This window comes from Carassius gibelio, chromosome B18 (assembly GCF_023724105.1).
Source record: "Carassius gibelio isolate Cgi1373 ecotype wild population from Czech Republic chromosome B18, carGib1.2-hapl.c, whole genome shotgun sequence".
Taxonomy (NCBI): Eukaryota; Metazoa; Chordata; class Actinopteri; order Cypriniformes; family Cyprinidae; genus Carassius; species Carassius gibelio.
Genome location: NC_068413.1, coordinates 12356698 through 12377033, shown reverse-complemented (window position 1 = coordinate 12377033; position 20336 = coordinate 12356698). Strand labels below are relative to the sequence as shown.

The 20336-nt window shown below is 39.3% G+C and overlaps 2 protein-coding genes across 3 annotated transcripts; one reads left to right on the top strand and one right to left on the bottom strand.

Moving 5' to 3' along the window:
* The first annotated feature begins 354 nt into the window (after nt 1-354).
* idh2 (isocitrate dehydrogenase (NADP(+)) 2) lies at nt 355-12032 on the top strand. The gene is made up of 11 exons (XM_052581881.1): nt 355-558; nt 6031-6122; nt 6889-7054; nt 7455-7615; nt 7722-7865; nt 9426-9562; nt 9779-9930; nt 10201-10313; nt 11162-11259; nt 11400-11492; nt 11652-12032. Exons 1-11 carry the CDS (start codon nt 447-449, stop codon nt 11734-11736), a joined length of 1353 nt encoding a protein of 450 aa, XP_052437841.1. The 5' UTR covers nt 355-446; the 3' UTR covers nt 11737-12032.
* Nucleotides 12033-12082: 50 nt separating this feature from the next.
* Nucleotides 12083-20329, bottom strand: LOC127977160 (zinc finger protein 710). 2 transcript variants are annotated; one of them, XM_052581872.1, is made up of 5 exons: nt 20164-20329; nt 16619-18181; nt 15124-15315; nt 14824-14998; nt 12083-14070 (listed from the first exon to the last, which is right to left on the bottom strand). In XM_052581872.1, exons 1-5 carry the CDS (start codon nt 20206-20208, stop codon nt 13907-13909), a joined length of 2139 nt encoding a protein of 712 aa, XP_052437832.1. In that variant the 5' UTR covers nt 20209-20329; the 3' UTR covers nt 12083-13906. The 2 variants fall into 2 exon arrangements, with proteins under 2 accessions (XP_052437832.1, XP_052437833.1); XM_052581873.1 differs by having other exon boundaries at nt 16649-18181.
* Between the last annotated feature and the right edge of the window lie 7 nt (nt 20330-20336).

The window sequence follows — 20336 nt, the reverse complement described above, 5'->3', positions numbered from 1 at the left end:
CTACTTATGTCGAAATCACAAATAAAACGCCACCAATTTTTACATACTGACATTCTATGGAAATAATAATTCTGAAATTTAAAGTTTATTCTTATCTTATTCTTATATACATATACATATGTGAAAAATCTATAAATGAAAATGGAATATATATAACCCTGGAAGCCTGTGAAGGGTTAACTGAAAATGAAAGCGAACGTGCAAACGCTGCGTTATCAAAAGTCACCAGGTGGAACATCGATGTGGTGCTTATTCAAATATGATTGGCCATTGACCGCAGCGATGATTTTTAGTCCTGACCCCGTGTAACTGTGACGTCGGCTCCGAGACGGAGGCGGAGAAGAGCTACGTTTATTGCGGTATGCTCCAATTCATTCGACCCTTCCTTCGACCGGAGTGAAGTCAGGCAGCAACCTCTAGTGTTTTCGTCGAGAGAGAGAAAAAACATGGCAGGTTACTTGAAGGTCCTCAGCTCTCTCACTAGGTCCGCGGCCACTCTATCCAAATCCCCCGCCGTTCTTGCTCCAGCTTCTTGCCAGAGTTTGCAACAGAGGAACTGTGAGTTACTAACACAATTGTCTATAAATGTGTCAATACAAAGCCGCATTAACCGGCGCTTTAACACCGGTTAATGCTTACCTCATACGATGTTCTTTTAAATGTAAATCTCCTTTCACTCTTGCCACATATCTCACGCTTGTATCCGGGAAACGCCGGTTGCATATTTCCATCTTTTCGCGGCTCCAGTAACGTTAGCGCCACAGCGGAACGCTATTTTCTTGGTGACGTTGTACGTGCAGCGGGACTCGCGCGGTTAAATAGGCAGAAGTCACGCCTTTGTTCGCTTATAAGATGTTTTTTTTAAGAGCAACATATACGATATATTAGCTTCCTTGAAACCATTGTTTAAGATGCCGTTTCTTAAAGGCAAACCCTGTCTTCATAACATCGTTGCACGTTTGAGCAATTTGACGGCGTCGTCAGAGAGTCGTTTGAATGTATTTTTGGCGTGTGAATCGCCCGGATGGGCTGCACACAAGGACATATGAAACTATTCTCGCCGAAAATACTACTGTTAAATGTAATTATAAACATGTAACCAAACAGCTTCGTGATGTAAAATAATTCGGTAACCAGTTAAATGAACATTCATGTGGGGTTTTGTCTGTTTTGCTTGTTCTGCGGTATGAAATCATTTCAAGGTCAGCCGGCCTGGTCAGCACGTCTTATTTTAGCATTGACTGAGTGCAGACCATGACAATTAAGATGTAAATGACCAACAAGCACTTCATCTGTTTTTAAAATGATATTTGACTGCTACACCATAGCACATAATATTTTCATCCTAGTTGTATGTGCCCTGTTTGATATGGAGGCTGCATTGATTTAAATGTCCTGTTTGATGGAGCAACTGTGCTAAAGTTTGGACTTGCTGATAGAATGTAGATTATCTTCTGAAACATGCATCTTTTAGGGTGTTACTTTGAAACAACGGACAAATGAAGGGCAGAACTTTAAGCACAACTGTGAATGTATTAGTGTCACGTCCTGACTAGCTGTCATGGAGGATTGTCCAAATGTTGGTGGTTTATTTGGTGTACACCAGCCCTCATGTCCTCTGGGGTCACCTTTACACTTTACTCTGAAGTGGTTAGTCCTAACTAACACCAGCACTCATGCATCACATCCAAATGATTGCATGTGATGATAGAACCCAACCTTTTGCACTTGAGGAATACCACATTTAAACATTTCTATTGCCAAGTTTATTAGAAGGCTTGCCTTGTTCCCGAAGACTTTTTGGGTCTTTCATTGAGCTAATATAGGTGAGGTGTCAACCACAGTTTATGTAATGCACAGCAGTCTTGTATCAAGAAGATTTCTTGCATTTCAGATTGGCTTTATGGACATCAGTTCAGGCACAATGCCAAGCACACTTGCATGTTCTCTCTCATTAAAGTCACAAGGTTGGATTTGACTTTTGCCAAGAGGTTTTATGGGTTGTAAGGAGAGCTTAGAAGCCCACAGTACTTATTAACCTCTGTGATGTTTTTGAAGCTTAATAGATCTAAATTATTCCTGAATATATATGTATGTAATATGCAATCATATATAAATAAAATGATATATATTTTTTTGTTTTATGAATATTTGTCCTTTAAAGTATTGATTTATTTTCCCATATTAGGAGATTCATCTGAACATCTTTTTTTCTTCATCCCAACTCGTTAGCCATTTTTATTTTTAGTCCTTCTATGGTACAACTTCTTAAGTCAAATTTAAGACAAGGAAAGAGTATAGGAACATTTGCCCAACTGATTTGTGAGGACTCTATGTGAACATACTCACCTCAATGGATTTTTTTCTTTTTACTACTGACCTTCAAGTGTGGAGCACAAGTGTACACTTATGTTTGCAAATGTCCTTGACAACTGAAAATCAGAGGATCATGTGGGAGTGATTGCTTGCTATATGATATGCTGACCACATGCTTTGTGTAGAGGCTTAGATACACGTGGGTTGACTTGGCCTTTTCCTTTAGTTAGGTATAAAAGGAATAGTTTGCAAACAAATTCTGCCAATTGGAATGGTTCAAGTCCGTAAATGACATGTTTCTTTAATGGCCACACTGACAGTTTACTTGGAAATGCTTCATACCTTTTTTTAAAGATCGTTTATAGAAATATGGAGACACATATATAACTGTTTATAAGATTTAGAAATGAGTTGCAATCAAATGTTATTGAAGAAAAAAAACCTTTGAATTCAAGTCGGCTTGGTGCCGAACATGTAACTATATTAAATACTTTTGAATGAAACACACTAGTGCTAAAATAGTTGGGGTCTGTTTGCATGTTTATTTATTTGGCAAGGATGCATTAAAAATGATCAAAAGTGATAGTAAAGACATTTATAATGTTACGAAATCCTTCTGTTTCAAATACATGCTGTTCTTTTGAACTCCTGAAAGAAGGTTTCGCATATCCACAAAAATATTAAGTGGAAAAACTGCTTTAAACATTACTAAAAGTTTCTTGAGCACCAAATCAACATGATTTCTGGGTGATCATGTAACATAAAGAATGGAGAAATGGCTGCTGAAAATTCAGTGTTGCTACCACAGGAATGAATTACATTTGAAAATGTTAAAAAAGAAAAGTTATTTAAAATAGCAATAGCATTTAACTATTTTAGTGTCTTTACTGTATGCTTGAACACACATTATTTTAAATTTAGGTTAAGAATGATTGCCCTAAATGTAAATGGTAGTTTAGAAGCTACATTTTGTATTTAAATGCATTTATAAATGTTCCTAAAATAGTTAATGTGGCACCAGCTGGATTATAGTGCAATGCCAGAGAATCATCCATTGTACAGTAGTGTAGGAGTAAAGTGGCACTGCAGTGTGCTGTTTTATGTTCAATACATGTGAAGCAAGTTATTTTATCACATTCAGTTTCCAGTAGGAATAACTCAAGGCCACTGTATTGTAGAGCACATGATCTCGTTCGGCATACTTTGCAGATTCTATTTCCCATTGGATGACATTTCACAGAATTTCTGAGGAAACGTGAGCTATCTGCAATCCATCATGGCACGTTAGTTCATGCCGCAGCTCAGCATAAATGCATTGTATATGGGGGGATTAATTTGCTGTGCAGATGGCTGCGGTGTTGTTAGAAACAGGGCATTGAAGCACGCTTACATAACCCTGCCCATATACCCCTCCTCCTCCTTTAGCAAGCTGTCCCATCGCTTATGATTAGTGAAAGGATTCTTTTCCCCAGGATTCCCTGTTTATGTAATTTCTGTTTACGAACCCAGTCAGGTTTCAAGTGAAAGGCCTTACCCATAATGCACTTTTGGTTGACACAGCTGTGAGAAGCAGTAACTCTGTCTGAAAAATTGATTTTCTGGCCCTTCTGTAGCTTAGTGGTGGGGTTCTTGGTGGATGATATCTTGGGTTTGCCGAAAAAAAAATATTAGATTTTTTTTTTTTTGAGTGTATTTGACTTTCTATGTCATGCTGCAATTGAACTTGATTGAAATGTTTAAAGGGTCTGAACTTTGACTTGATGGCAGGACCTATGGCTGCTGAAATAGATTGAAGATGTAGTTTATAGAGTGTTACATCAGTGAAGTATGGTAAATGTATTACCCACAGTGCTTGTAAAGGTGATAATGCCATGCTTTATTGACAACATTTTGTCTTTTATGAACTCTTTCACTGTTTTTGACAGCATTGCCGACTCTTTAGATGGAGTGGCTCTCTAGTAGGAGCTTGGCAAGTGTAACAGAGTCACTTGATTCCCTCCATGGACCTCCCTCCTTCCTCTACTTTGTCCCCACTGAGAGAAGAGGAGAGTGAGATGACCTGTACTTGCTTTAGTGTAAAGCAGTGGCATAAAAAGGTGTTTAAAACAATAAAGGTGAACAGTATATTCATGGAATTTCTGCAAATTGGTTCTTTCAGCAGCAGACAGGAGTAGGCGGTATGAGTCATTTTATATCTTTATCATTTCTTCATGCTTTGGAAACGCCCTATTATAACATGACATTTTGGACAATAACAATATAAATCCTTATCATATCGTGATGACTTTACATTGATAATGGGCAACACAACCTATAATATAACCAAAAAAACTACAGAATTCAGGAAAAAGAAATATATTAGCTAAGAACTATTTGTAAAGCATATCTAAATGGTGTTCTGATTGGTTTGTTATCTATTAACCTTAATTGGCAATCATCTAGTAAAGCTATAAAAGTGTGCTGACCCAATCATCTTTAAAAATGAAACCTGGGCCAGTTTAATCCAGCAATCAGGCATTACAGCTGCCAAAGGTGGCACATCTGGTGGTCAGATATTTAGATTGCTATTATTATGCAATCAAGTAGAAAATCATTGCCATTCTTCAATAATAGTTGCAAGTTACTTCATAGATTTATGCCAAGAACTGATAAGGGTTTATGCTCCTATTGTCCAAAACCCAAACTTTGCCTAGGGTGTTTTTGCAGTTTCAAAGAGCACTGCATATGTGAATTAACCATGTGCTGAAGCCGTTTTTTTTTTTTTTTTTTAGTATGTTTGTAACTTGAGTTGAGATGGTGTATACTGTTGTACTGTCAAGCACTAACAGGAAGTACCAAAACCACAGTGCAAACTGTGCTGCAAATACTAAATATCAAGATATTTGCTTATAAGATGTTCAATGGACCGATTTCCATGCATATTTTCATGTTTACACTACTTTTTAAAAGTTTGGGGTTAGTAGTTTTTGAAAGAAGCACCCTATGCTCACAGAGTCTGTATTTATTTGGTACAAAAAAATAAACCATAATGTTGTAAAATATTGAAAATTTGCCTTTTTAAATATTATAATAAGTAGTGTATTATCAGTGTCACATGATCCTTCAGAAATTATTCTAATATGCTGATTTGGTGCTCAAGATATGTTTCTTTTACTGTTAAAAACATGCTTACTATTTTTTTGGAAATGGTGATACATTTTTCAGAATTCTATAAAGAATAGAAAGTTAAAAAGAACAGCATTTATTAAAACAAATAAAAATGAAAATCAGTGTCACAGTTGATGTATTTAATGCAACCTTGCTGAATAAGTGTTAAAAATTATACTGTAGTCTGATGTGGTCAGATGATAATCCTAAAATAGCCTTGTATTACAAGATTGGTTTAGATTAAAGAGAGCAATGTAACATAATTAGTTTACACTCAAGCTCTTCTCTCTGGAATACTGATATTTGGCAGCATAAAAGTAACATAAAATAACATTTTATTGTTCGTGATGTTCATGTTTTTGTGCAACCAGAGCTCAGAAGGCCTACTAGTGACCGCTTGGTAGTGGCTGGTGGTGTGAATCAAGTTTTATATGTATTTATTATCCTCCTCTTTGAGGAACCACTAATTTCCTGTTGTCTCACGAGTGGGAAGCAACAATCCCTTATTCAGGCCTGAACGGAAAAAAAACAGGCTGATTGAAAGATTGTTTTTGTTTTATTTGACAGATGCCGATAAACGTATCAAGGTGGCAAAACCGGTGGTGGAGATGGACGGAGATGAGATGACCAGGATCATCTGGGAGTTCATCAAAGAAAAGGTGCTTAAACGCCAAGCTTGTGAGAGAATGAGGGGGAGGGAAGTGGTGTCTGTCTAGTCTATTTATAAAACTGTTACACACACACACACACACACTCACTGAGAGGAACAGAATGCGGGAGGGAAAGATGTAGAGGGCAAAGGAAAGGGAGAGAAACAGGAGAGTGAGAAGCCTAGACAGGCACAGACAGAACGAAAATTGGGTTAGACAAGAGTAGAAAGACAAAAAGAGATGGAAATTGGAAAGGGAATGTGACGGCGTCTCTTGGGAAAATTAAACGGACAGGAAAGAGTGGAGGAGTGATTGGCATGTTACGCAGATCTCCTTTTTAAAAAGACAGTGTGATAGGCTTACTGGAAGACCGGGAGATTACGGCCACATCACGCGGCCAGGGCCAGTGTTGAGGTCATTCTCACTGACTGGCCGTCTGCCTCCTGAGAGAGATGGCAGATGGTGGTGGTGACGTTCCACAAGATGAAATTATTCTGCCAATTCAGTGGAGAATCAGAATGGGCTCATTATTAATAGCCAGAAAAACAATGCCATTAATCCAGTGATTATTCTAACTATGGTGTTTAGGATCATTTAGAATTTAAATGAACAAGTGTGGCGTCATTTATAGGGGGAGTGTGAAATTTTTGCATCATCAAACTTAATACTTAGATGTGGTAGGAGCAAGGGATATATATATATATATATATATATGTGTGTGTGTTTTTTTTGAATGACTTCATTTACACCTTTAACACAAAATTGTTGTGTGTAGCTCATTCTGACCAATGTGGATGTGGAGCTGAAGTACTTTGACCTGGGTCTTCCTTACCGTGACCAGACTAATGACCAAGTCACAATCGACTCTGCTTTAGCTACCCAGAAATACAATGTTGCTGTGAAATGCGCCACCATTACACCTGACGAAGCTAGGGTCGAAGGTATGGCACTCCTCACTTGATACATTGACATGTTGTACAATTTTTCCCATTTTGACATTATCAACACCTGCTGATAACTGATAAATCAAGTTTTTATCAGTTTATCTTCCAGTATATCTATTTTTGTTAAAAAAATTGTGAATTGGGAAAATGGACAAAATAAATATTTGTATAAATATATATTTTTTAATTGGTAGCATCAGATTTTATCATCTTGTTCTCTAGCCATCCAAAATTCATAATGTTCAACAACTAATTTGCACAAGTCGTTTTGCTACAGAAGCCATGTGCTGGAACTGTTTCCAATCATATTTCTACAAACATAAGCATAGAAACAAAAGCCTAATGGCATATCTTTAAATGCATTATTTTAATCTTTTTCATCAATGACACTTGACAGAGTTCAAGCTGAAGAATATGTGGAAGAGCCCTAACGGAACCATCAGGAACATTCTGGGCGGCACGGTCTTCCGTGAGCCAATCATATGCAAGAACATTCCCAGACTTGTTCCTGGCTGGACACAGCCCATCACCATTGGCAGGCATGCCCACGGTGACCAGGTCTGCTTTTTTGGATGATCTGGGTGGTCTTAATTTGTATTTATTTTTGTTCCCCCCCAGTGTTTTCTTATTTCCACTGAACTGCAATCTTCTTGTTGATTTGCAGTACAAAGCAACAGATTTTGTTGTGAGCCAACCAGGCAAATTCAAAATGGTCTTCTCTCCAGCCGACGGAAGCAAAGCCAAGGAGTGGGAGGTGTTCGATTTCCCTGGTGGTGGCTGTGGAATGGGAATGTACAATACTGACGAGGTCAGTGGACATATAACAAGGGTTTCTTTTTTTTTTTTTTTTTTCAAAAACTGAACATCAAGATATCATAAACAATCTGTGAAAAGAACAATAATTATTTTCTTATAATTGGTACCCACAGTCATGTTACACAGTCAAGGATACTTTCCTACACAAGTTATTAAAAAGCTTAAATCTGAAGTTAAATATATATTCAAAACTGTTAAAAACGTTTGGGTCAGTAAATTTTTATACTTCGATTTAGCAAGAAATTATTAAATTGATCAGAATGAATAGTCAGGAAATGTATAATGTAATGTAAAGATTTGTTTCAAATAAATTATCTTAAAATAAACTTTCTTTTGGCATATCTATTCAGCGAATAATCCTGAAAAATTATAAATCAAATTTTTGTTTACCCCCCGGAAAAAAAACATTAAGCAGCTGTTTTCAACATTGGTAATGGTATTTTTTGTTTATTCTTGAGCACCAAATCAGCTTGTTAGAACTTCAGTAGGATCATGTGTCACTGAAGACTGGAGTAATGGCTGCTGAAAATGTAGTTTGGTTTTTTACATTGAAATGGAAACATTTAAAATTGTTAGGCAATAATGCTTTATCAAATAAATGCAGACTTTAAGTATGAGATGTTTTTTTTTTTCTCAAAAGAAATAAACTTGTCAAGCCAAAACTTTTGAACTGTAATGTGTATGGAATCATTTACAGAAGAATAAAAGTCACATGTAACTACATGCTTGATTTGAAATTATTGTTTGTGTATTCAAAGTAAGTTGATTTAAAAATCCAGTAATCACTGAGCGACTTGTGAAGACAAAAATTAGTTGGTTAAAAAGTGTGGGACCTCTTGAAAGTGTTCAAAGCATTGAAATTAATCCAAAACAGCATATCTACTGGGACCTCCTAAATTTCTACTGAATTAAAAAAAAATGGTCAAATGCATAAAATGAACTTGAATTTATTTATTTTTTTTCTGTTGATGAGCTTATACTCTGCTGGTTATTATTATATTATTATATGAAGGTGTAAAAATAACCTTACCTTACCTAACCTTACCTAACTAACCTTACCTAACCTTAAATTAAGACATTTTTAGACTGTCTCGTGTATTCTGAGTTTGTATAATTAAGGCCTTTTGACTCAAATACTGTTATGTTTTGCACTTACACCTCCGGATGGAGAAAGTCTAGATAATAGATGACCTCCCTTAGATCGTGAACCCTGATGTCCTGAGTCTCCTGACATCTTTGTTTGTAGTCAGGAGAATGGTCTGTTTGGCTTTACAACAGATGAGGTGTCTGCCTTCAGGCTGCTTCAGAGGTGGTGCTGCTAGTGGCCTCTTTTTCCCCTCAAAAGAGATTGACTGAATGAAGTGTCTGTTCATTGTAGGCTGCAAATTGATAGTGCTAGAATTCATTTTTTACACAATTTCCACTTCATGTTTGAAGAGTGATTTTTGCTCAACTACACAGCCAGCGCTTCCTAGTTGAATTTCACATTGTGAAAGTGGAACATCTATTTTCCCGCTTGTGTGACATTCTGTCTTTCGTCTCTTTCTAACAGTCCATCACTGGCTTCGCTCACAGCTGCTTCCAGTATGCCATTCAGAAGAAATGGCCTCTCTACTTGAGCACCAAGAACACCATCCTGAAGGCTTACGATGGCAGATTCAAGGACATTTTCGAGGATATCTATGAGAAGTGAGAAGAAGCATTGGATGTATTGGTGGCTTTGGCATGCTTGTTATTTACACACTTCCACCATGTGTTTTGTGGGAGTGCGTGTTGCTGTGTAATTATGAGATTAGCGCTTTGAGATGCTGTCGCAGTGCTGACATGTGAAACTGTATTTTTCTTTGAAAGTAATTTCAATGCATAATACTGAACCATATTTTTTTTGTTGTTTTCTGTGGGTAGAAACTACAAGTCCGAGTTTGACAAGCTGAAGATCTGGTATGAGCACAGGCTCATCGATGACATGGTGGCTCAGGTGCTCAAGTCTTCAGGTGCCTTTGTGTGGGCCTGCAAGAACTACGATGGAGATGTACAGTCTGACATCCTTGCTCAGGGTAAATAAAAAAGATCTTTTTAAAACATTGTCTGCCTGTTTCACATTGTACCCATGTTCATCCAATTAGAACCAGAACTGTTTTATGGCATTTTTTTTTTTTTAGCACTTCCAAGTCCTAGATTAAGTCATCATCATGCTCTAGACTAAAAACCGGCAGCAATTTGTTTAGTCCATAAATAAAGGCACATGGTGCCCATAAAGCATAAAAGGAGGATATTTGAAATAATAATTATAAAACCTATTAAAAGATGTTGAATATTGTCCACAGGTTTCGGTTCTCTGGGGTTGATGACCTCTGTGCTGGTGTGTCCTGATGGAAAGACCATTGAGGCCGAGGCCGCTCACGGCACAGTAACCAGGCATTATCGTGAGCACCAGAAGGTTTGTTCATTTTCAATTCTTTTATTTATTTATTTTGCTATGTGTCATTTCCTGCATACCAGTTTAGATCTGTGACAGAAAATTGAATAGTTTGTCTCATATTTATCAAAAAAAAAAAAAAATTAAAATAAAGCAACCAGGAGGTTCCAAAACTGGATTTTTTTAATGCCTTATGCCATCTTGTGGTGAGAGGAAAAAATGACAGCCTTCAACTGCATCATTTGAACATTGAACATTTAAATTAGTGTTGAACTTTTTGAAAAGCGCATATGTGCACTTGAGTTAACAACAGTTTGATGGAACACTTGGTATTGTTGCTCTATTTCAGAATTCAGAAATATGATACAACTTATACTTAATTTATTTAAAATATTTCAAACTAATTTTATTTGTTTTGATTTATGACAGAATCGTTTACTTTTTTCAGTCCCCAAAAATATTAATCAGCTCAGCTTTTTTCAACACTGATAATATTACGAAATGTTTCTTGAGCACCAAACCAGAATATTAAAATGATTTCTGAATGATCATGTGACACTCAGGATTAGGGTCACAAAATATATAATGTCTAATATTTTTGTGATCCAGTAAATGCAGCCATTGTATAATGTTTACTGTAGTAATTATTATCATTATTTTACAATGTATTGTAATTATAATATTTTGTAATTAATAAAATGGTGATATATAAAATACCCTGATTTTTGTATTTGTATGTATTCTGTAATTGGGTGCAAATACCATTTTTTTTTACAATGCAGTTGCGTATGAAATGCCTGCAATGTAGTGCTTGACCTTGCAGCCAAAAGCCAAAGGAGTGATCATAATTGATTTTTAACTTTACACAGGGGAGGCCTACTAGCACTAACCCCATTGCCAGTATCTTTGCTTGGACCAGGGGACTGGAACACCGTGGCAAACTTGATGGAAACCCAGACCTGATCAAGTAAGTGAATGTATTACTTCCAGTCATATGTACTATAGGAATAAGATAGGGGAGCTTTATTTCATTGCAGCAGCATTCCTATCATAGCCGTTATGTTTAAACAGAAGTGTAACTGTTAATCGTTGTCCATTGTTGTGCAGGTTCTCTCAGACTCTAGAACGAGTGTGCGTGGAGACTGTGGAGAGTGGCGTGATGACCAAGGATCTGGCTGGCTGCATTCATGGTCTCGCCAAGTAAGTCAGCAAATTATCTCGAAGCATATAAAAAAAAAATGATCCAGGTTTAATGTCTTCGACCTCCATTAAAGGACTAGTCCTAATGATAAAACTACTGTCATCAATTAAGGTTTTCTTTAGCTGATGTCATTAACATTTGTCTTTGTGTGACCACAGCTGTAAGCTGAACGAGCATTACGTCAACACCACCGACTTCCTGGATGCCATCAAGACAAACCTGGACAAGGCTCTGGGCAAATGAAGGACAACGGGCCTGGACACCACAGAGAGTGTCTGTCTTTTTGTACCTCATTTTTAACTTAAAGGTCATGAGTACAATATAATGTATGAAGGGAGGGACTAATAAAAACATAGTGATGATCCTAGCTGTTCTGTTAGCTAATCCTGTTGATGGGTGATCCCATCTCTTCCTGCACCTCCAGGGGTCTATTTTTGTAAGATGAAGTACTGTATGTCAGATACTGTATAAAACCATAGGAAAAAAAGCAAGATTAAGGGCCACATGAGAGACCCTCTAATAAAACTCTGCCACCTGGATCCCTGTTCTTGTGTGGTTTGTCACAATATACACATCACACTCCACATGGTTAAAGGTAAATAAATGTATTAATTTATAATAATGTCCATAGCACAACATTTAATATTAATCAACATCATATTCACAGCAGTGAGCAACAAAAGAATCGAAAGCTTATACAAAACTAAAGCTCCTGCCTGGCTTAGAGCGAACAGCCTAAAATGCAAGGACACAACCATTTAAAACAATAAAAATGCACCAAGTCTTGTGTTGCACATTAACATTTTGAGTTGCCTAGCTAGATGGAGAATACATGGTGAATTTCCCCAATCATTCGCTGCTGGGTCTCGAGCTCTGTCACATGTCGGCAGACTGTCGTTCATCACTCCTGAGCTCTGCGCTGGAATGATGGATGAGACACTCGCTTTCGCACACACAAGGGCAGTTCATATTTTTGTCCAGTGTTTTTAGGGCATCCTCGTCAAAATTCAACCAGTATTGGTGGCTTTGTGAAAGATGCAGTGCACGTTACGAGGTTTTATGTCCAAGGAGATTAAATTGGATGAGGTCTGGAATAAGGTCATTTAAGCCACACGAAAAAATAAAAATGATGCTAGAAGATTACCACATTTAAAAAAAAAAAAAATAATTCAGCCCACATAGTTGGTTAGTATGTAGTACACAGAAGAACCGAGATTTTCCTGAGGCTGACGCATGTGAAATATTGAATGCTTTAAAGGGACAAATCTTAGTTTGTTTTATTACATTCATCAAACTAAAGATGGAATATATATATAATTTAGACAGAAGATTCTTGTATTTTAGAAAAGATGGACCAAACAATGCACTTGGGTAAATAATGCAATTATACTCAAATTGAACTAAACCCATGGCTTAGCTTGTATATTTTCAACTTGAAATAAAATCCGTCCATCTGGAACAATGGCAATGCATTTACACTTATGAATGCCAAGAACATTGACCAATAAATACTATTTGCGAAAATGTAAAAAAAAAAAAAATCCAGAAGGCTATACAGTGATCAAATGCCATGGGCTGGCTCATCATTTAAAAAAAAAAAAAAAAAAAGGCTCTGGAAAAACTTTCCCACAAACTCAATCCACTGTGAGCTACAAACTGCTGAAAAGGAATCTTAACAAAAGTCACAGTATGCTTAAAAACTAAATGCTGGGAAAGTTAACATGTAATTAGAACTATTTGCACTTTGTCAGCTTTGGTTAAATCCAATAAAGTGGTATCGAACTTGCTGGACAGTAAAACAACCAACAAGACTGAAGGGATAATTCACCTGAAAATGAACATGTTGTTCCTGTATGCATGTCTTTATTCTGTTGAACATATAAGATAGTTTGAAGAATGTAACCAAACAGTTGCTGGTGGCCATTGACTTTCATAAGTTACCAGCAACAGTTTGGTTATCAACATGAAGGGGAGTAAATGATGACAAAATATTCATTTTTTGGGTGAACCGTTCCATGCCTTATGGCAGTCAGAGCTGTGGATTGTTTGTATAGATTAAGTGCCTTCTTACATCTGTGCATATTGTTTCACTGCACCATTGAATGCGACTTATAAATGCTAAAAACTGCATTGTAATGGGCAAAAGTGGAACATTTGTTTCAAAAACAATAGCACCTACATACACACAGTCCTTTATTCTTCAGGATGGTCCCTAATGTGAAATGACATGTTAAAATGAAGCTCCAGTCTGCTATCACTTTTGTTTCACAGAGCCAAAATGGCTTCCAGTGCACATCCACTTCATGATGGCTATTTCCTCAATGGTTCATGTCCGAGTCAAGAGTACTACAGAAATGACCATTAAAGTCTTTTTCCCCCCCTTAAACCACATTTTAGTGTCTCAGTCAGCTTTTTAAGTTGTGTTGTAGCGAGCAGAAACCTTAGAGTAGTTGTAGTAGCTAATTTTGGCGAGTTTCGCCAAATCTTGTGCGTTGTTGCTGGCTAAATTCTCCCTCTCACTGTAATCAAAGCTCTCTTCCTCGTATTCTTCCTGACCCTCCGCATCAGGCAGGACATCTGAGGAAGGAAATGGAGACACAAATATAAGCCTCGCTAATGGAATAATTACCTTTAACACTTTTTGGTTTTTCATTATATATGCAACGTGAATTCAGGGGTTTATATTTTATACCATTAATTTATAATTTTGTAAAATGAAATCATTGACAAAAATCTTTGAATCAGTCAAACGTATTTCACAAGTCTTGGTATGTTTCTTTACACACGCGAGACACACGGTGTACACCAAAAGCAAATTTAATTTGCATGAGTAGATTGCATACAAAGTTAATGCAAAGACGCAAATAGATGAGAATTCAGGCTGGGTGATGCGTTTGCCGCAATATTTTCCTCAACTGTGTTTTCCACGCAAATTGAAAAATGTAAACTCGAGTGGAAAATATGCATGATGCATTGTCATGTAAGCTAATCAGTGAAGAGCTTATTGACATGTCTGGTTTTATCAGAAAATTATTATTATTATTATAAAAAAATATTTTTTGGTATGATTGACACAAAAAACATCCCATGAGTAATCTAGAGTAATGTGACGCAAATATTCGCTTCGCTTTTGGTGTGCACTCTCAGACTTGCTGACTTTTAATAGCATCAGATTGTATTTCCGCCTTATAAGGCCACAGAGAGGCGGAGTCAAACAGTTCTATAAACCTCTAGGCTAAATCGGTCTTGTCGTTTCTAATTTTCTATAATATTGAGAACAGCAAGAGTCAGAAGTAAGTGTAATCTGAGGTCAAATTTGCATTTTGTTACCTTGTCCTTCAGTTGAGGTGTCCAGGATTCCATGTTTTACCTTCATGTGTCGACTCAAGTTGCCCTTCAAATTGAACTTGCTGGTGCAGTAAGGACACTTGAAGGGTTTGCTACCGGCATGAAGGTGCATGTGACCCAGCAGGTTGTACATTCTGTTGAAGGACTTCCCGCACACCTACAGAAACCAATTTAGGAACTGTTAGAGGTCTATGATGCACAGCTATATCAGGCAGAAAAATACAGACTGTCTGGAGGACTCCAGCAGGGTTATATTGGCATGGAAGATTTCTTCATACCCACCTTGCACTTAAAAGGTTTCACAGGCAAGTGGACAATCATGTGTGTTTTAAGCGTCTGCTTCTGAACAAAGGTCTTGAAGCAGACGTGGCACTGGAAAGGGCGCACACTAGTGTGAATCAGCATATGTCGCTTCAGGTTGGCAGAGAGCGTGAACTCGCGAGAACACACATCGCATTTGTATTCCTTCATACCCTGTGAGAGAAAGACAACAGCAATATATTTAGAGATGAGTCCAATGTGACGATCACTAAAAGTAACTTTTGTAATTAGCGGTAGATTTTTTTTATTATTCGTTTTCGAGAGCGGGTGGAAAAATGATTTATCACTGGCATCGGCTGAATGAGAAAAAGTGGTTAGTTGTCATAAGCACAGCTGAATCCATCAGTAGGGTGCCTGTCTTGCTTGCTCACTAGAATCCATAATGCAGAGCAACTCACACACACACACTTTTTTCACTGTTGTTAACGCAATGCTGCAGGGTAAAAAGATATGTGTATGCAGCACAGTACAAGCTCTGATGTTCCAACAAGCTAAAACATTAACAAATGAAGAGGGTTAAACATTCTCCCTCATTAACAATTTGACTATTCAATGAACACTTCCATTGTATCCAGGGAATACTGCCATCCTAACACACAAGGAAAAACGCTTTAAATTTAAGAATGTGCTAAGATGAACTACATTGAATCTACACTACAATGCCATAAGTGAGCTGGCTACCCCTTGTGTTTGGACACTTTATTTCAGTAAGGATAGTTCTAGAATTATGTGCCAACTGCCATCTTGCACAGGTGAATAAATAAACTGTGAGGGCAATGGGTGCAATACACATCTAGTAGAAAGCTTTCCCAGGAGAGCTAGGGAGTATCAGCTCCGAATTATATAGAACATCCCGATGAAACGTACAGGTATCCACTAACTGTAGTGTACCCAACAAACTGTGTTCTCATTTAGGAGTGACATTCATTATCTCTAATAGCAATAAATCTAACAACAGAGCTCAAACTAGACAGCTGCTGATGTAAATGCTGAAGAAATGACTAACTGCCGATGTGTTTTTTGCTTCGAACCCTGCTGACCTGTGACACATTCTGTTTACTGACACTGCAGTCATGACGAGATGAATCATACTCATGGAGAGTGAGAAATGAAAGGAGGAAGTATCAGCTTGTGAGACCCACTTCACTGCACAAAGCACACACAAAACAAAACAACTCCATACTAGTGCAAGGGACAGGGAAACGGGATAAGTTAATGGCAGGGTAGGAGGCGGATTGGATGGCTGGAAGGGACTGACAGAGACGGCTCTATTTACATAGAAACTTGTTGTGGCAAAACCCGAGACACAACTGAAGATGACACATTAACCAGCAGCTTTATGAGAACATGAAGTGGTGGGAAAATGTATGTGGGGTTTGAATCTCAAAGTCGCTGGGCAGTTACTTCTAATAAGATGGTTGCAGGAAGATTATGAAAACTAATGAGGTTTAAGTACCTTGTGTTCGATGGCCTGCTGTGTCAGTACCTTGTGTGTAAGCATGTGCTGCTTCAGGTGGTGGATCTGCACGAACTCCATGCCGCACTCTGAGCAGACATAGGGCCGCACGTTCTGGTGCTTCATCAGATGGTTCTGGAGCTGGCTACGGTAGGCGAAGGACTTATGACATTCAGTGCACTGAAAGGTTGTCGGGCCCTGGTGGCTGACCTGGTGCCGCTTGAGGTGGGCGTGAGTGGGGAACTCCATGCCGCACTGCGTGCAAACATGACAGTGGCCGCTCTCGTGCTTGGTCTCATGAGTACGTAACTCACTAGGGTAGGCAAATCCTCTGCCGCAGAAGCGGCAGCTGTAAGGCTTGACGTCACTATGCTGCAACATGTGCCGTTTAAGGTGACTAGTCTGGGTAAAGGCCTTCTTGCAGACTGTGCACTTGTGTGGCCGCGTCCCCTGGTGCGTTAGCAGATGCGTCTGAAGATGGCTGGGCTGCTTGAAGAGCTTTCCACAATGCAGACACTCATGTGGTTTAATGCCATTGTGACCCAGGATGTGCGTAACCAAGTTGTACTTCGAAGTGTAGGATTTCTCACACATGCGACACTTCCAGCGTTTCAGGCCTTCTCCCACATCCACACAGTAGGATTCGTCAATTTGCACGTTAATATCTAGCCGGTCAATCTGCATCCGTCTACCCAAGGAGTTCTCACCCTCCGTCCACATCATGGCCTGGCTGCCCTCCTCATAGTCTCCTGGAAGGCCCATCTCAGCAGCCTCATATGCAGTAACACTGGATTCATAATAGCGCCTTATTGCTGGGCTCACATCCTCCTCTGTTGTTTTCAGGTTCAGTGCGCTCTCCTCCACTTCCTCCTCCTCTTCTTGTGCCTCCTCCTTTCCCCGTCCTCCCTCAGAGGACTCCACCAACACTTTTCCATGGCCCGCAGGGCTTTGGTGGGCTTGTGTCTGAGTGTCAGAGTCAACCTGCTGGATGGCTGGCTCCCTCGAGGGCTCAGGGTAGCCTTTGTTACACTGCTCTTCTTTCATTGGCACTCTCCGAGGTGCTAGGTCCAACACTTCTGGCTCATTGTCAGGTTGCTGGGGATTCGAGAGATAACATGGGTTGGAGAAGTCGGGCCTCTCTCCTTTCACCTGATTCGGTGTGTCCGGAGACCTCTCCGTGGATTCCTCTGGTGTTCCTTCACTCAAGGGCCTCTTGGTCCTCCCACGGGGTCCTGGACGCCTGCGTTCTGCCCCGTAGATCTTCTCTGGCCTCCTGTTCTCCCCGTGAGGCTCAGATAGATAGTCTCCATTAGCTCCAATTAGCTGATCTGCATATTCGTACTCCATGGATTCTGCAGGAGGAGCGGGGCCTTCACGTCCCTCTCCCATGTAGAAACCGTTTGGGGCAATTGTCGCTCCGAAGATTTCATTCTGTGATATGAGTCCAAGCACAGCAGCCTGGGCCAGGGACAGGACCACCACCGGTTCAGTCTGAGTGCCGACGTCCACGGCATGCTCCATCACTTTAGAATAGCAGCGAACCAGAGGAACTTCCTGCTCTTCCTGTCAATGGACAAAACAACAGGTCTTACCAATACTTCATAAAATCCGAATCAGTGTAGAATAAATCTGCCATTGCAAGTGTCAATACAATACAGTTTTAGCAAAAAAAAAAGTCTGGCTAAGGCTGTCATGGCAACAGTGTCACTACAATAGCAATGAAGTCAGTTCAGTAGCGTCACATCTACATGAGGTTCAGAACCACCAAGTAGACTGATGCGGACGGCAAATTAGAGCTGTTTAAATAGGGTTTGTGGATTTGCTTTTGAAATTAGAAAATGACAATGAAATGAAAATCATTCCTTTAACTGATCTTTTAGTTAAAAAGTAAAAAAAAAAATGCTCATTTTCACAGCAGTAAGCAAGAGACATCGTCCGACAACGCCTTGCCTCTGTGTCCACCAAAGATTGCTTTAGATAGAAGAGATAAGACAGATCTGTTCGAGCGCCATGCTTCCTTCCTTCACAGTCTTTAAACGAACATGAAGCACAAAGAGTGTCTGGGTCCGAGTGGGAACTCTACATCCGTGGACTATCCACAGCATTTCCTGTGAGGTAAAGCGCTGCCACTGCTGACTATGAAAAGGTTGGACAGTGAAGTTTAAGCAGTACCAGCCAGTCTAGTCAATTTGTGGACTTCACACATTGGCTGAAGCCAACATAATCCAGTTAGATACAGCACCTATGAGAAAATGTGTTCTTTGAGGCTGATGATTAGGTTACTTACATATGGATTAATTAAGGGGAAGTTGGTCGAACATTTAGCTCAAGTCACTTTACCACACATCGGAGTGCTCAAATCACTGTCCTGAACACACAAGTAAATGTGTGTGTTCTCAGAAAGTCATTTACACACATTATCACCTCTAACGAGCTGGTACCTTGATTTGTTCTTGAAAAAAAAGAAACCTACACAATACGGATTTAAGATTAAGAAAAACAATCATACACAAGGGAAAGAGGAAGGGAGCGACTGACAACAGTAAAACAGAGGAAGAGAGAGACAAGCAGAGACAGGGGAGAGAAAAGAAGAAATGGGTGGAGGGAGAGAGAGAGGGAGCGAGAAATGGGAAGGGAAACCTGGATGCCCTGATAACCATGTCATTTAAAATTACTGCTTATAAAGCAGTCGGACAGAGGGAGGGAGAAACAGACAGAAAAAAAGAGTGAGTGAGTGAGTGAGAGGAAAAAGGTTGATTGAGGAAGCAAGTGAAAGAAGGAAGAGAGTGGAAGGGGAGGGAAGGGGGGAACTGGGGGATGAGAGACAGACAGACTGAGTGACTGACTGAGTGAGGGAGGGGAGTGAGGAAAGGGAGATAAAAAGAGATAAAGAAAGAGTGAGAGGAAAAGAAGAGGGGGAGGGAGGGGCGGCGGGGGATGAGAGACCGAAAGAAACTGAGTGAGAGAGAGTACAACAGAGAGATAAAGAGAGAGGGAGGGGTTGTGGGGAGTGAAAGACTGAAACTAAGAAGAAGGAGACAGAAACAGAAAAAATAAGAGGGTGAGAAATGAGAAAGAAGGAGGGAGGAAATAGGAAAGAAAAGGAGTGTTAAGACAGAAAGACAAATGAAAGAGCCAGTCGGGCAAGATAGCAGTCGTGCCTGTATGAGAAGAGCTGAAGTGAATATAAAAATAGATTAAAAACAAAATAATAAAAAAAAGCATACACACACACACACACACAAACCCTAGGTAGTGTAAAGACAGCACAGAATGAACCTGTGTGTGTGAGAGTCTGAGAGATAGAAAACAGGAGAAACACACTGCATTGGAGGCAGAGAGACAACATGAGGCTAGACTGAAAAAGAGAGAAATGTTAAAGTGTAAATTTCACTGTTGCGGTATTCTGTGTGTGAGAAAAAAGTCATTTCATTTCCCCAATTTAAAAGTTGCAAACTTTCACAAAGCAATTAACCAACAGTTCAAAGTCAATATATCAAGACAAGCCGCTTCATACAGCATGTATGTTTGGATTGAGCACTCACCACATTACTCCTGGTGTGATGTTTGAGGTGTTTCAGGGACCTCATCCTTCAAGACAAGTGAGAAGAGCAAAAAACACCAGCTCCTATTTATAGCTGCGAGACGCAAAGGGGGCGGAGCTTGGGCTCATCCTCCTCCTACTGTTGCTGTTATCAGAACTGAGTGTGCCTGCCTC

Coding starts and splice junctions, on each gene's coding strand:
- idh2 (XM_052581881.1), top strand. CDS start 447: ATGGCAGGTTACTTGAAGGTCCTCAGCTCTCTCACTAGGTCCGCGGCC. Junction 7,616..7,721: donor GGCATGCCCACGGTGACCAG/GTCTGCTTTTTT, acceptor GTTGATTTGCAG/TACAAAGCAACAGATTTTGT. Junction 11,260..11,399: donor GGAAACCCAGACCTGATCAA/GTAAGTGAATGT, acceptor ATTGTTGTGCAG/GTTCTCTCAGACTCTAGAAC.
- LOC127977160 (XM_052581872.1), bottom strand. CDS start 20,208: ATGAGGTCCCTGAAACACCTCAAACATCACACCAGGAGTAATGTG. Junction 18,182..20,163: donor ATCACACCAGGAGTAATGTG/GTGAGTGCTCAA, acceptor GTCCATTGACAG/GAAGAGCAGGAAGTTCCTCT. Junction 14,999..15,123: donor TGAAACCTTTTAAGTGCAAG/GTGGGTATGAAG, acceptor TGGTTTCTGTAG/GTGTGCGGGAAGTCCTTCAA.